The sequence below is a fragment of the Aythya fuligula genome, chromosome 1, assembly GCF_009819795.1.
Source record: "Aythya fuligula isolate bAytFul2 chromosome 1, bAytFul2.pri, whole genome shotgun sequence".
Taxonomy (NCBI): domain Eukaryota; kingdom Metazoa; phylum Chordata; class Aves; order Anseriformes; family Anatidae; genus Aythya; species Aythya fuligula.
Window position 1 is genome coordinate 193,716,256 of NC_045559.1, and position 16,018 is coordinate 193,732,273.

At 34.9% G+C, this 16,018-nt stretch overlaps 1 protein-coding gene across 2 annotated transcripts in view; it reads right to left on the bottom strand.

Annotated features, from left to right (window-relative positions):
• CNTN5 (contactin 5) overlaps nucleotides 1-16,018 on the bottom strand; it is a 692,218-nt gene that overhangs the window by 385,187 nt on the left and 291,013 nt on the right. For both annotated transcript variants that reach the window (XM_032205142.1, XM_032205150.1), the window contains exon 3: nucleotides 11,751-11,880. In XM_032205142.1, coding sequence (XP_032061033.1) covers nucleotides 11,751-11,808 — 58 coding nt within the window. In that variant the 5' untranslated portion in view covers nucleotides 11,809-11,880. The remainder of the gene's footprint in view (nucleotides 1-11,750; nucleotides 11,881-16,018) is intronic.

The window sequence follows — 16,018 nt, forward strand, 5'->3', positions numbered from 1 at the left end:
CAGCTAGCCATGCTGAATAAAAGCCAAAATCTCAGGATATGTTCTTCAGTGTTATCAGCATTTTCACGCTACTGCACTTAATAGGAAAAAAACTACCTATCAAAACAGTCCACTGAGCAAAGCAGTTACCAGTCAGGGTGCTGTACAGGGCTCAATAAACTCTGCTTCCCACAGCCTTAGCACTGAACAATAGATGAACATTTCATACTTTCTGTCAGATGAGATATTTATTTTTCATACTTCATTTTCATTCAGTTCAGGATAGAGGTTTAGTTACACTACAGTTAAGAAATTGCTTTCACTAAACTGCTAGCTGCAATTTAAACAAAGACAGCTATAGAGTTGACAAGTGCATTTTTAAGTTGGGAAAAGCAAGATTCCCTGATAGCTACACATGTTCATGTGTTCCCATACTTACAGAGTGTATTTATTTTGTATCTGATATGTGTCTGCTCCACATCAGCCAGCTTGCCTCCACTGTGGAGAAACTTACAAAATTTATTCTTACATAATTTAGTAGTTTTTGCAAATACGACCCAGGTGAGGTGGCTTCAGAAAGGAGCTGTATTTCCAAATGGTGGTAAAAACTTTTACTTTATAAACAAAGAGAAAAACAAAATTGCACCAGCTTTTTTTTTTTTTTTTTTTAACACATGAAGAATTCTGATATATATGATATATGATATATTTGTATATTTGTATGATATAGGCAAAAAACTTTAAGTTTGTATTATACAAGAATGCTCTCAGTTGAACCCACTTCCACAACTCAGATGGGCACATACGGAAGAAAAAAGATTGTTAGCACACTGGGGACAGAGAATATTTGAAAGGACACAGGTTATTTGATCACTACCTCAACACAATTACTACATGTGTAATTATCATATACAAAGAAGTTGTGGATTTAAGCAGTGTGAAGAAAATTGTATTATTGCAGAAAGTCTATAACTTGAATAAGTACATGACTTTCCATTCCAATAGAACAATGAATTTAGCTCCTTGGATCATTTTTGAAGGTGTTTTATACAGGTTCCTTGATAATAACATTGATAACAGATGTTTTTGCTTTGTTTTGGCTTTGTGTTTTTGTTGTTGTTGTTGTTGTTTTTCTTTTTTTTTTTTCAAAAGTTAAATGAATTTCTATTTTTTATTATCTAGATTTATTCAGTTCAATGTAACAATTTGAATTCCCCCACTGAGTCTTTGTAATATTATTTGCTACAACAATCTTTCCCATTTGAAGAGTTGAGAGGTTTCATTTAACTGAAAAGTGTGACCTGTAATTGTGATTTGATAGCTCATTCTCTTGTTGTAACCAGATATGCTTGACCATACTAAATAAAAACTCAAGTTTTCCCTTGGCAGTATACTGTCTGAAGAGGCCTGAGTGGAAAGTTTAACCAAAGAAAAGTAGTAAGTCTGGCAGTCTGAAAGAAACGAGGAACTTTTATAATAATATGCTTCCTATCAAATGTTGTTGGAATTGAGCAGTGAGAAAAAGAAACAGTTAAAAAAAAAAAAACAAACATACAGTTTCTTTTTTTCTAAGACTCGGATGACATAGTATTTCTATCAGTTATTTAGGGCTAAAATGATCAAAAGAAGAAATAAGGTTTTCCATACAGCCATGATGTATTTTTATACAATGGAGGCAACATGTAAACTGGATTACTAAGAAGGTTTGAGTTTAGCATTTCTTAGGGTTAAAAGCACTAGCTGCTGGTGCTTGAAACAGAAGCTGGATGTGAACCAACAATCTGGTTGTTCTATCTTGCTCTTCTGGTTGTATCGCAGTAAAACCAGAAAGATTCATGATCACTTCTAATCTGATAAATTGATATCACATTGGAAAACATCTGACCAGCTCTGTGGAAGAAACGAATACAGAGCTTCCCATGTTCTCAGTAAAATCTACCCCACGATTCCACCCACCTCTACCCCCACCCCCCCACAAAAGGATAAAAAAAAGTCCATAGGTATTAATGACATCCAAAATTATTTAAAAGGGAGAAAACCCATTAGTATTCTGTTCCAACAAAAGCACATAAAGACATACACATTCACCTACATCCTCCATGGATTTTATATTAGAAACTTGATAAAACACTTGTTTTTTGAAGATATTTAATTTTACTTTCTGACTTGAAGTATTGTTATATCCACAAGCTCTCCTAGTAGAGCTGTTCCAATATTGTTTTAACCTCATTACTAGAAAACTGTTATCTAATTTCAAAGATGAATTTGTCATCATTTAAAAGGTTTCACTGCCTTTTCATTGCATTCCTATTAGGAAAGGCCAGGGCAGTGCTTAAAAAAACATTTTTCTAGCCTCTAATGACTTTTTGAAATGAAGTTAATGACTAATTTTATTTTGTATTTGTGATATTGTTAAATGCCACACTGAAAATGGAAATTATTCTGTATTATGAGATAACTACTCCTTGTATAAGTCTGGCACTAGAGGAAAGAGAAACAGGCTCAGTTGCTTGCTGAGGCCCACTACCCAGTGTTACTGGTTTTACTTCTAATCATGAGCACCAGTTATGTAGAAGTACACTTAGGGAAAATGATGACCATTTCACACAATGAATTACTTTTGAAAGCCTATTACAAAAACCTATTACAAATATTCCTGCAAAAAGCTTATCACTGTGGCAATATGTTGCACAACGGCTTAATTTCCAGTATTGTAAATAAAAGTAGCAGAGATTCCTGGGATGAGGACTTCTGGTGGAGTGCTGCTCACAGCAGTAGTTAGAAAAGACATTAAATATTTGGTGAAAATACTAAAGAACTACTTTTAACATCCTGCTGGATGGCAGTAGGAGAATTTATGAATTAAACCAGTGTATCCTTAGTGGTGACTTTAAGTTGGCATATGCCATCTTTCACTGTGCTGCATACAGCTGAAATGCTATCCTCCATGGTCTTGTTCAGCTGAGCTTCTGGCTGAGGGCAAACATTTTACACTCTACCTGAGAGAAAGATTTGGTGGTTTGTTCTAGTGATGATAAGTCAGTCTCTACGCAGACTCTTTGACCTTGTTTTACATCAGCTACAAACTTGAAAATTACTTTGGGGTTAAAAAAAAAAAGAAAAAAAAAAAAAAAAAAAGCTACATTTATCAAATGGATCCGATTGACTGTTCTAGTAGCCAAATTGTTCTGTTAAATTTAACTGTGTGAGCCTTTTTTAATGACCTTTCCTCATATGGTAATTGGAGGTGCTGGGTGTAAGGAAAAAGTTACGGATTGTGCTCAGGAGGAAATAATACAATTTACCACCCACTGTTTTTTCTAAAGATTTCTCAGAGTAGGGAAGCTGCCTGAGGGTTGATGATATTTTTCTGGCACCCCATGGCCAGGGCATTTTCCATAACACTTGCCTGACTACACTGAGCCATCTCACAGCCAGGATGAGGAGAGGACTCACTGTCTGGACACTTCTGAATGACCCAGCACACAAAACTGTTCATTCCTCCTCAGTCAAAGCTTTCATTGTTATTATAAAAGTTTTGAAGGTACAGTGTGGAAATGCACTACCTTAGATTTATTTATTTTTGATTTTTTCATGTCTGCCATTGTTATGAAAATTTAATATCATAGCAATTCAGATACAGATGTGTTTAGCTGCCCTAGTGGCTATCTCTGTCCATTGACTATACAGGGGAGAAGAGACATTATACTTTTAGACATTTCAGTTTAAACATATAAATTAGATTAGATGAATGAGGGCCTGTTGATGGTTGATATTTTGTGTAACATGAGGTTCTGCATGACATCGGATCATGAGGTTTCATGACAACTTCTTGACAACAGAATTCACCCCACTAGCACTATTTTAAAAGATGCTCTAATAGCTTTAATAACATTATTTTCCTATTAGGCCATTATCTTAACATCTTAGCCCATAAAAATAAACAAGCTGCTTTTTTTTTTTTTCTTTAAGAAGTAAAAATAAAAAAATCAGGCAAAAAAGTAAAACAACAAGAAAAACTGAATAACTGAAAGTCTCTTTCTTGATTTTACTCTAATATACACGTTAGCTTATATCAATGCTAAAGATGTTAAGTATCTTTAGCTTCAAATGATGGACTTTTGAAGTTAGAAGAGATTTAGTCTTTAATATTTTAACCACAAAGATGGAGAGGGATGAACAAACACATTAATTGAAACCACTGTAAATAGGTAATACTGACTGACATTTTTCAGTCCAGGATTTCACATCAGGATTGAATTCAAACACTTTGTCATCTCCAATATCATTCCAAAAATAAGAGGAGGAGGAAAAGAGTCTTTATCGTATGATGTAATCTTGAAATCAATAGATACTTCTGTGTAAATTGTGAGAATACAAGGCAAAACTATTATTTTTAACACAACACAACAACATTGCTTCATTATGTCCTATCAGTAAAAAGCATGTGATTTAATATCACATCTAATGCAACAGAAAATACTGTGAAAGTGTCAGACTAAACAGACTAAACAAGATACATAAACAGCTTGTCACACTAAGACATATCCACCACATAAGAGGAAATGCAAAAATAAGGATAGATGTGGAGATTATGGTTTCTCCAGGTTGATAGTAACAATAACATCACTGTAATCTATTTTTTTTTCAGTAAATACCAAAAAATTCTTCTGGAGAAAGATTTGTCATCCCAGTTCCAAATTGGTGCTAATCTAAGTACCTGTTCCACAGTTGTCTGTATGATTGATAAGAGCTTGCTAGGAGGTTGAAGCTTTTTAACTAACTTAACTGTAATAAGTTGAGAAAGTATAGTTAGGTAGGTAATTAAATTCTAGTGTGATGGTGATACTAGTGGATGTATTGCTACCCTTATGTGATGAAATATTAATCAATTATTTATCGTATACATGATTTTTTTTTTTTTTCTGATTCTAAATATTTTTCACATTTACCATGGACTCAGTTCTGGATAGACCTAGCACATCAATTACTTCCATGCTAAAAGTAAAGCATCTACTGTTCCTTAGTATTTAGTATCGTGCAAGTTGAAGCACTATATTTCACATATTGTGACTGGTGTGTTATGATGGATGGTAATAGGCTCTTCAGAAGGTCCTATTGAAGGTATATGTCATGGTTTAACCCAGCCGGCAGCTAAACACCACGCAGCTGTTCGCTCACCCTCCCCCTCCCTCTCTGGGACGGGGGAGAGAAATGGAAAGTGAAGCCCGTGAGTTGAGATAAAGACAGTTTAATAAGACAGGAAAATAACAATAACAATAATAACAATAATAATAATAATAATACAATGGTGATAATAGTACTACTACTAATAATATGTACAAACAAGTGATGCACAATGCAATTGCTCACCACCCGCTGACCGATGCCCAGACTAACCCCGAGCAATCCGGCCCCCTCCCCCGGCTAGCCACCCCTATATATTGTTTAGCATGATGTCAGATGGTATGGAATACCCCTTTGGCTAGTTTGGGTCACCTGTCCTGGGTCTGTCCCTTCCCAGCTCTTACTGCACCCCCAGCCTGCCTGTTGGCAGGACAGAGCAAAGGCTGAGATGTCCTTGGCTTGGTATAAGCACTGCTCTGCAACAATTAAAACATCGGGGTGTTATCAGCACTCTTCTCATCCCAAGCCAAAACACAGCATTCCACCAGCTACTAGGAAGAAAATTCTGTTCTAACTGAAACCAGGACAGTATACTAAGTAAGTTTACAGATGACACTAAATGGGAGGAACAGTTGACTCCGTCAAGGGCAGAGAGGCCTTGCAGTGAGATTTTTACAAATTAGAGGGCTGGACACTAACCAACTGCATTAAGTTTAACAAGAGCAAATGTTGGATTCTGTACCTGGGAAGGGGCAACCTTGAACATTGTTTTGAGCACTACAATATAAAAAGGACAAAAAAAAAAAAACAAAAAAAACAAAACACAAAAAACAGTGTCCAAAGGAGGGCTACAAAGATGGTGAAAGACCTAGAAGGCAAACATATGAAGAGTAGCTGAGATCCCTTGGTTTTTTCAGCCTAGAGAAGAGGAGACTAAGAGGAAACCTCGTGGCAGCCCACAGCTTCCTCACGAGGGGAGGGGTGGGGCAGGCACTGATCTCTTCTTTCTGGTGAGCACTGACAGGACCTGAGGGAATGACATGGAGTTGAGACAGGGGAAGTTCAGGTTGAATGTTAAAAGGTCCTTCACTGAGAAGGTGGTTGGCACTTCCTTTTTCCCAGGAAAGTAATCATAACAGCAAAACTCCTGGAGTTCAAGAAGAGTTTGGACAACGCTCTCAGACACATGGTCAGATTTTTGGGTGGTTCTGTGTGGAGCCAGGAGTCGGACCCAATGATCTTTGTGGGTCCCTTCCAACTCAGGATGTTCTATGATATCACCGTATTAGTATATGATTGCATATCATTGCATAGACCCAAGTAGGTATAAAAACTGAAATAGTTTATATTTTTTTAATTGAAAACAAAACAAAAACAAATAAACAACAACAACTACAACACCTGAACTCCCTTCCAAATCTATGCAAACAAGCTGAAGGGTTGCTCATAAAAGCACTTCCTTATGTGCATACTCAAAGAGTTTCTTTTCACAACCACAACTTTTTCAGCTTTTAATGCTCCTGATTGCTTAACATTAAACACACTGGATTCTGGCAAGAGTAATTTTTTTTTTAACCTTTTAATTCTTCTTTTTAATTAAGAATTATACAGAGTGTTATGTTCAGAAGATTAGTGCTTCCCACCCCAATTCAATCAAATGTTGAATCCAGAAATGAGACAGTAGCAGTCTACATTATATTTCAGCATTGCAACAAGTCGTTTCTTCTCTTGCTTCATACTGTCTGTGAGGATGGTATTTCTGGGTGGGCAGTAGAAGGGTGAAGTGTATTTTGACTTTTCCATTTTACCTGGAACTCCAAGAAGTTGAACATCCCCAAACTCCAGTACTTATCTAGAGCTCTGTCTCCAGGCTTTTGTGCTCAGCTGTCAAAGGTGACACAGCTGCATGCTATTTGCTATACTGTCATCAGTTTGGGGCTGGGGAAGGGAGAGGGAGAAAGAAGACCGGTAATTGCATAGGCTTATCAATAATAAACACTAGTCATTCATGTGTTTGTCATTCATTTGGCAGAAAAGCAACCTTTTGTATACTGTCTGTTTTGAGGAAAGAAGGATGTTGTCAAATAGGGGGAGGAATGAAAATGAGAAATAGCCCTGGCACTCATTAGTAGTATGCATACTTTATATGGTTTGCTTAATGAGTTCATGAACCTTAGGCTATGAATTTTAATCCTGGCAATGGCTGTTGGAATTCTGAAGGTCACATATTGAGCAGGTTTGAGATGTATTTTGGATGCTGATAAGTGCAGATGACAGAGACAATTCCTGAAAGCCTCCAAGTAGCCAGATGGCGAGAAATGGTCATAATAAAAGACTAGAAGCACCTCAACTTACTGCCAGCTGTAGGTCAAAAATAGACAGGACACTTGTGTTTGTTCCATATATGCTGTCTTACTTAAGAGCATTTTGGTAAGTGTCCATTCATGTTGTATTCTAGCAAGCAACTGTTCAGAAAAAGTCATGCTGTTTTTAATTTTGAGCACCATACTGAGAGATAGAAAGAAAAAATTACTAGTCAGGGAGTTTTTGCCTGGTAGTAAGAATGTTTTATGTGGAGAGAAATGAATAGTACATAAAGATGAGGTTTAAGGACAAGAGTTAACCCACTTGGCTCTATGAGCAATGACCACTGAGTCTCAGAGATACTGCTTCTATCTTCCTAGTCCTTGCTACTTTCATTATACCTATAATTTCATTGATGTCATGAATAATAAAGTCTTACAGAGAAAATGAGTATCTATTTGACCTGATTAACATGCAGCAGGTGATAACACATTAGAAGTAGATAAATGAGCAAGGGAATAAAAAGGCATAAGGAATATATGTCAGATTAAAACAGAATCAGAACTCTACAAATGCCACTCAATCTATTATGCACTTTTTAACATGTATTTAAAATTTGAAGTGTCTTGTCACAGGCAGCAAAAGTTATTAAAAAGAATGACAGGGAGCCCTACTGTCAAGCTGGCTTTTGTCAAGTGTCTTACATCTGCAAATAAAAGTCAATGTCTTCATTTTTCTATTAACTGTTAGCTGATAATCTGAAGTGATCTTATTCTGTTATAAAAAACATTTATCTTCTTCCTGAAACTCAGAGAAACATACCCATTTTTCTCATTGCAAATTCAGGGTGGGCTGCTTTAAAACAATGTCTTTCAGCAATATTCAATTCCAGGTTCTCTGAGAAATAAGTACAAGAAAACCTTGACATCTCTAGCCAAAATAAATAAATAAAATAAAATAAAATAAAATAAAATAAAATAAAATAAAATAAAATAAAATAAAATAAAATAAAATTAATAACATTTACTATACACATAAAAGCAAATTGCAAAATGATCCAAAGGAATGAGGCCAGTAAAACCCTGAGAACATAACCCTAGTCCTGTTGTACGTAGGACAGTGCAGTCTGAATCATAATGTCACGACTACACAACAGGAACACACAGGCAAACACATCGTCCAGAAGGAAAAACCGTCAATGCCACACTGTGGTATTCTGTGCTACTGAAAAGTCAATAGACACCTGTCAGCTGTTGTTATTCCAGTTTAACTGTCCTGAACATATACATAAAATGTATAATTATATATAGATAATTCAGTAACTCAGCAATAACTCAAGAAAGCTGACTACTACCAACAAGTTAAATTATCTATCTTGTTTTTAAATTTAAGATGGCCACCTCTGAACTCACTTCAAGTATTATTCTAAGTGAATCAGTTACATAAGGCCCCTCTGAATTTCAGATTAACAGTCTATCTTTGGTAACCTATTCTGTTACAGCTGGAGGTCTTTCCCTACAGGAAAACCTCATAAGGAGGAAAAAAGAAAAGCATATTTTACCCCAGCTGTCTGTTCAGGAATAAAGCAGGCCCTAGGCCTAAAATAACATCTTAATTCCTCTTCAGCTCCAATTTGGCTTGAAATGAATTGTCTGCCATAAGAAAAGAAGCCACATATTATCAATTTTGAGAGTTTCTTTGCATGTGTTAATTATTGACACTTCATAAATGTAAAAATTCTCAGAATGTAAGTGTATAACCATGAGCTTTACTGTTATTTACACTAAAACAATCAAATTTGAATGAGACATAATTTGGTCCTCAGTCTGGTAGTCAGAAAATATACTTTTTCTCCACCCACAATTCATTTTGATACAGCTTAAGCACACTTGCAAATATTCATGCATAAGCAAAGCCCAAAATACCTGGGTCAGCATTAAAATAAAAATAATATAAAAATAGAGTCAACACAAACCACAGAGGTCATCTTCCTTTACTTGGATGATTTCCCTCAACACTGCAAAATCAATACAATAGTGTAGTACTCTCTTCCAAACAGTCTGCCGATAAGAATGATCCCATGATCTGATGATTTAATGGATAAGTACTGAATTTTAACATAGCCCAAAACAACAGGAATTAAATGAATTTTATCTTACTGAAACAGCATCAATATCTATTGCTCTTTAAGAACAGTGCATTCAGGCATCTAACTTACTAGGCTGCATCAACGGTAGGAACTATTTACTGTTGTAAACATATTCTAGTGAGTGCTGCAATACAAAAGCAGCTATAAATGCAGAATTATGTAATAAAATGTGAAAAGTACAGAAAAAGTAAATTACCAGGTACATTGACAAGTTAATTAAAATACCTTTGAATCCAATTTATTTATCTTTCAGCTCTATAGCATTAAATGTTCTAATGAGTGATTATTACAACTAAAATTATTTTAAAAATATTGTTGTGTATGAGAGAAATATATGTGCTACAACATACATTTTAGGAACCTCAACATGTAAAAATAGGTACTGTAGTTTAAAATGATTTCTTACAGGAGTCTAAATTTACTCCATTAATATGGAATAAACCTTTAGGAATCTTAAAGAATCACAAGACAAAATGAAACGTATAAAGAAGAATACAATCTATAACTGTCAGGTATAAGTAGCAAATAAACAGATGAGAGTAATAGTCATTTAATTTTAAACATTGTGCTGAATGACTGAAAAGACATTTCAGGACATTAATGTTATTTGAATAAAATACATCTGTAAATACTGACTTTAAGTTCCAAAGTAGTTACATATTTTAATGTTGACCTTAGAAAAGGTCACTACTAATGCTGTAAAACCTGTGCAAAATGTTGGTTTAATATATCTACCTAAGCAGTGGTTGACATAAACAACTGAAACTTCTTCATGCATTTGCAATTTTAGTACGTGAAAGTGCCATCATATGAAATGTGTCATATAAATTTTGCAAAATGCTATAGTATAGATTTAGATAATTCTGTTTGGAGCAAACTATACTACTTTACTACTCTACTGCATTTGAGAGCAAGAAGATTTCTGAGAAACAGAATACATACTCGGGTACACTAATATCACTCTAATACCTGCTGCCAGACATTGACTTCACTCAGTTTTCAAAGTTAAAGACATAACTCATAAGCAGAAATTCTAGATTTTAATTTATGAATTTTTTTTGAATTTTGCATAAAAAAATTTTGGAAATTGTAACAATAAAAATGCAATTTTCAACTTAAGAAAAATAAAATTACATTTTAATATGGTTGCTTTTAACACTCTTCTTATAGAACCACCAAAATACAAATATTGACAAACATGCCTGATAATGCAGGACAAAAGAGAAGAACACTCCTTGTTCGGGAGTGATAATGGAAAATGGTTTAGATAACACAATATAATGAAGCTACATTAGGAAAACCAGATTAGATTTGACCATTTTATATATGCTTGCAACGGACATACATTCAAGGAATATCCATAGGCAGTTCTGTAAATTTGTGTCTCCAGTATCACAGTATTATAACAAACTCAAATATATAATTGCACTGAATATTGTCAAACAAGATTTGATCCTGTGATGACACAAAATGATAAATTTAGGGAGAATTTGAGAAAAGAATAACTTAACTGACAGGGAGCATTATGAAAATCATAATGTAGCATTATGAAAATCATATGGTAAAAAAAAAAAAAAAAAAAAAAAAAAGATCAATTGGAGACTATGTGTTATCAAATTGCAAAAATTCCCATACGAGAAGTCTAAGTGAATATTGATTAACTCGTTTTATTACTACCAAAGATAAAGTCAACCAAGTTAATGCTGTGAGAAGAAGAAATACACTTATTAGACAGACAAAAATCAGAATGATCAATAAAACATTCACAGTATTAACAAAACAACCTAATAATTAGTTTCTAAAACTTGAACATGGTTAAGAATTCACAAATCCCAATGTGAAGCTTTCTACACCTGTTAGTCTTTAGGAAAACACTGTCCTAATTAATCATTTTTTCTTTCTTTTTCTTCTTTTTTTTTTTTTTTTTTAATAATAAGTTAGTATTTCTTTTTCAAGTAAGATACTTAGCTTTTGTCTATTTTAATGTTATTCAGGTTTACCTATGAATTAAAGGCAGATGGACAGCATTTTTAAATCCGTTAATATATTTTTTTACAATTTCACCACTTAGGCACGTAGTTTTAGTAATGACGTTATCATCTCTGGCATGCTTTTACATATTCCTATGTCTGTTTGCAGCTAAAAATCTTCAAATAATAAGCAGATTTTTCTTGGTTTTGTCTTGATTTACCTGAAAGGCTCCCGGTGAGTGACAGAAACAGAAACAGTTTCCATGACAACCACATCATTGGTCACAAAGGTCTTCGGTCCCTCTTTGTGCAACTGTTAGCTTTGTTGATGCTTCTTCATTAAAGCTTAGCCTAGTGAGACAAAGGCAAATTTTTGTCAAGAAAATTAAAAATGTCTTGCAATAATATGGTAAGCAATTCAAAAGACAAAGCTGGTCTTAATGCAATTAAAAGTGTAAATCAGAAGAACTGTCTATGTAAAAGGGCAGGTAATCTGACAGATACTCAGAGGGATATTGTTCCAGTAGTTACCTGTATTAATAGCTGAAATTTCTTTGGTAGTTCTTTGGATATTGTGCATGGTTATTACTCCAAAGCTGTATATTGCAGATTTGAATTTCCAAAACACCAAGCTTAGAACACATGTCTTTCACACCAAACATATTTGAAGTATATAGCTTGGCATGTGTCCTTCTTTTCCTGAAAGCAATATGTTGATATTTGGTATACAGCATTTTAGAAAGCTCAGCACTAAAAAAAATAATTTTCTTTAAGAAAATTCATGCATTTTTACCACTTGCAAATTGTGTTGAAATAGGTTCCAGTTTCTTCCTGTTTATTCAATATACAAAGAATCTACCATTATATTTTAAACAAACACCTTTTATACAAAAGAGATTATTCATACTTATCTCTCTCCACCACTCCTCACATTTTTGTTTCCTATCTGTCCCATACTTAGCACATACACCTTTGCACATTGCATGTTTGATCATTGTGTTCTTAGTTATCACTTTGATAATTTCAATAACCATAACAGAAACTCCATCCAAAATTGGATTTTCAGATGGTCTTGTATGGACATAAGTGTATTACTGGTCTTTGATTTGAAAAACATTGTTGCAAACATAAGTTCATTTCCTACACTTAGCTGTATGTATTTAGGAAATCTTTGAGATCCTCTTCTTGGAGCTCAAGGAACCTTCAGCCCCTTTTGCCTGTGATCTGCAACTGTAAGAGCAATCCTCAAGAGCAGAACAATGAAAGGTAACAAAGAAAAGTGTGGCTTTTTTTCCCCTATTAAACCAATTTTGGGGACAATAAGATGCCTTCAGATTACAATCAGTTTAGTTACATGCCACAGCTCCTGTTTTTGGGGACCTATACTGTGTGTTCACAGTATATTCACAGTAAATAAGCAGAGGCAAATCTCAACACATTTGTTGTGGGGAAAAAAAAATAATAATAATTTCATAGTTTAAGAGGTGGTTCTTGCTGTATCATATCAATTCAGCTGTTCTCCGAGCATCTCCAGTTGTAACATACTTTGGCAGTCCTTCCTCTGTATATAAGGACAAGCATGTATGCATACATGTATAGAGAAACACAGTGTGAGAACAAGATGACATCTTCTATTTAGGTGCCAGTAGTTATTCCTGCAACAAACTAAACATGTAACTTGTCAGCTTTCATTTATACAGCACAGCAGGTACAGCTTTCAATACAGATAAAAATTCCCAATTAGGATTTTACTTCCTTCCAGGTAACTCAGACCAGGCAAACAGGATGTACACATTAATAAGAGTTTCTCTGAAAGGGAACATAACAGTCTGCTAGTCAGGTGACTCATAGTGCCTGTAGCTCATCTAAACCTCCACAGGAAACCTCCTCAATTAATTATTAATGTCAGCTGCCTTTGTTTTACACTTCAGTGATAATCTATTTTTCAGTCACTCTGTTCCTTTGCTTAGTAAATTATCTCTTTCAGCATTCTTTGCTGGCTAGGCCTTTGGGAAATAAGTATTTTCATTAATATTTAAATTTCCCCTTATGGTCATATCTGTTAAAGAGGGTAGAGCTCAACTACCCCTTCATGCACCCTCATCTTTATCACTCTTCTTTCTCTTTTACTTGTCTTATGTTTACTTATTTTTACTTCAGCTGTTTTTATAGTGGTGCAACACAGAAATTACCAAGTTGACTTGGTGATTTCTCTGTTGCATAAACAGAGAAAAATAAAACAAAGTTTCCAGCATTAAAGAGTGAAATTGTTATCATAAGGTATTACTGTGCCTATTTGACCAGACTTTTAAAAAATTATATTAAAGCTTGTAATTGACAGAGCAGAAACAGCATAAGGAATAGTTAGAGCTGAGCAATGGGAACATCATAATGAAAGATGAATTTATATAAATTTCTCATTGTATTCTTGAAACAATGGTTTTAAGTTCCAGGGGAAAAAAAGTTAAAGACAACAGAGTTATTACAATTTGCACCAGATAAGGAGCCATGGAAAACAGCTATAACAACTTTTATGTGACATCTCTTAACTGTGACCTATATAACCTGACCCAATCAATGTACATGTAAAACAAACTTCAGTCTTCTTCCACAGGGATATTAATATGTTGAAGCAGAGTCTAATGACAAGGAGATGCTGTGAACTAAGTCATGAATGTTGGACCCTGACAATCCTATTAAGATATTTGTTGTATAAATATGTTGGTTTATCTCAGTAGAATTGTCACCAAAACAAGCAAACGGAAAATATGCCATTCTGTAGCTTTTTTAAAATCTACCTACCTAGAAATCTTGCTTATTATTATAAAGAAAATATTATATCTTTATCTTTTATATATCTTGGTCCTTCAGGGATACCTGATAAACATTTAACTGGCTGTACAGATGAAAGGAGTGCAGAGCAATATGGTAGGGATATTGTAAATCAAAGAGTTGAGGAACATTCTGAGACTCAGACTCTGAGGAATACTCAGAGTCTGACAAAGAGTTTGATACTGCCTATGGGTCCAGCGCTCTGCTTGTTGGCTAATCACAAATGTGTTTGGCCAAGAAGGCCAATAGCATCCTGGCTTGTATCAGGAATAGTGTAGCCAGCAGGACCAGGGAGGTGATCGTCCCCTTGTACTCTGCTCTGGTGAGGCCACACCTCAAATACTGTGTTCAGTTTTGCGCCCCTCACTAGAAGGATGTGGAAGCCCTGGAGCATGTCCAGAGAAGGGCTATGAAGCTGGTGAAGGGCCTGGAACACTAGTCATATGAGGAGTGGCTGAGGGAACTTAGGGTGTTTAGTCTGGAGAAGAAGAGGCTCAGGGGAGACCTTATTGCTCTTTACAACTATCTGAAAGGAAATGGTGAGGACCTCGGGGTCAGCCTTGTCTCACAGATAACCAGTGATAGGACTAGAGGGTCTCACATTGTGCCAGGGGAAGTTTAGGTTGGAAACTGGGAGATATTTCTTCTCATAAGGAGTAGCAGGCATTAGAACGGGTTGTCCAGGGAAGTGGTGGAGTCACTGGGAGTGTTTAAGGAAGGGTTGGACATGGTGCTCAGGGAAATGGTTTAGTGGGTGACATTGGTGGTAGGGGGATGGCTGGAGCAGATTCTTGGAGGTCTTTTCCAGCCGTAATAATTCTATGATTCTATGAAATAATATGTTAAGGTGCATGAAAATACTATATATAAGAAATGTTAGCATATATTCTAATCTCTAATGGAGAATTTAGGAAGGGTTATAGTCCAGGCTTCTCTACTATCAATGGCTGTCATCTGATTTTTGGATGACTAGGCTCTGGCTTCTAGATAGTTCTGGGTGATTGAAGAATTCTTTTACTCAAAGGACCAAACAAAAAGACCGAAGCAGCACTAAACATGTTATAAAGAGTATCTGATTTTTTTAAAAAAGTAAAAATTAAGAAAAAAAAAATGTCATTCCTTTATAAGTAGTTAATTAATATTTCCTTAAGTCTTGGAAGGAAGTGGTTTTGTTGTTGTTGTTTTGTTTTGTTTTTAAACTAGCTTGTTTTTTAGGTCACTTGAGGACGTATAGACAAAAAATTTTGAAATCTCAATTTTCTGGATTTATTTATTTATTTATTTATTTCCCAGTCCTGGCTATCCCAGGCCCAAGGTGAGAAATCTTTTACAACAAGCATTTGCTTTTTAACCCTAACAAGACAGAGCAAAATATATCATCACTCAGTACTGGAAAATAATAAAGCTAAAGATGTCACTAAAAAGGACTTTAAAACATTTCAGCTGAACAGTACTTTTTTTTTTTTTTTTTTTTTTTTTTTTTTCCCATATATAAATGTAGAACTCACAAAAATCCAACTGTTTGGAACAGTTTGTTGGGTTCATTAGAAATTAAGTGCTATGAAAGAAAATGAAATTGTCCAGAACCTATTACTTTCTATGGTTTTCTTTTGTAACATAGCATGATTTGAGCAAGCTCTATTTTTTTATTTTTATT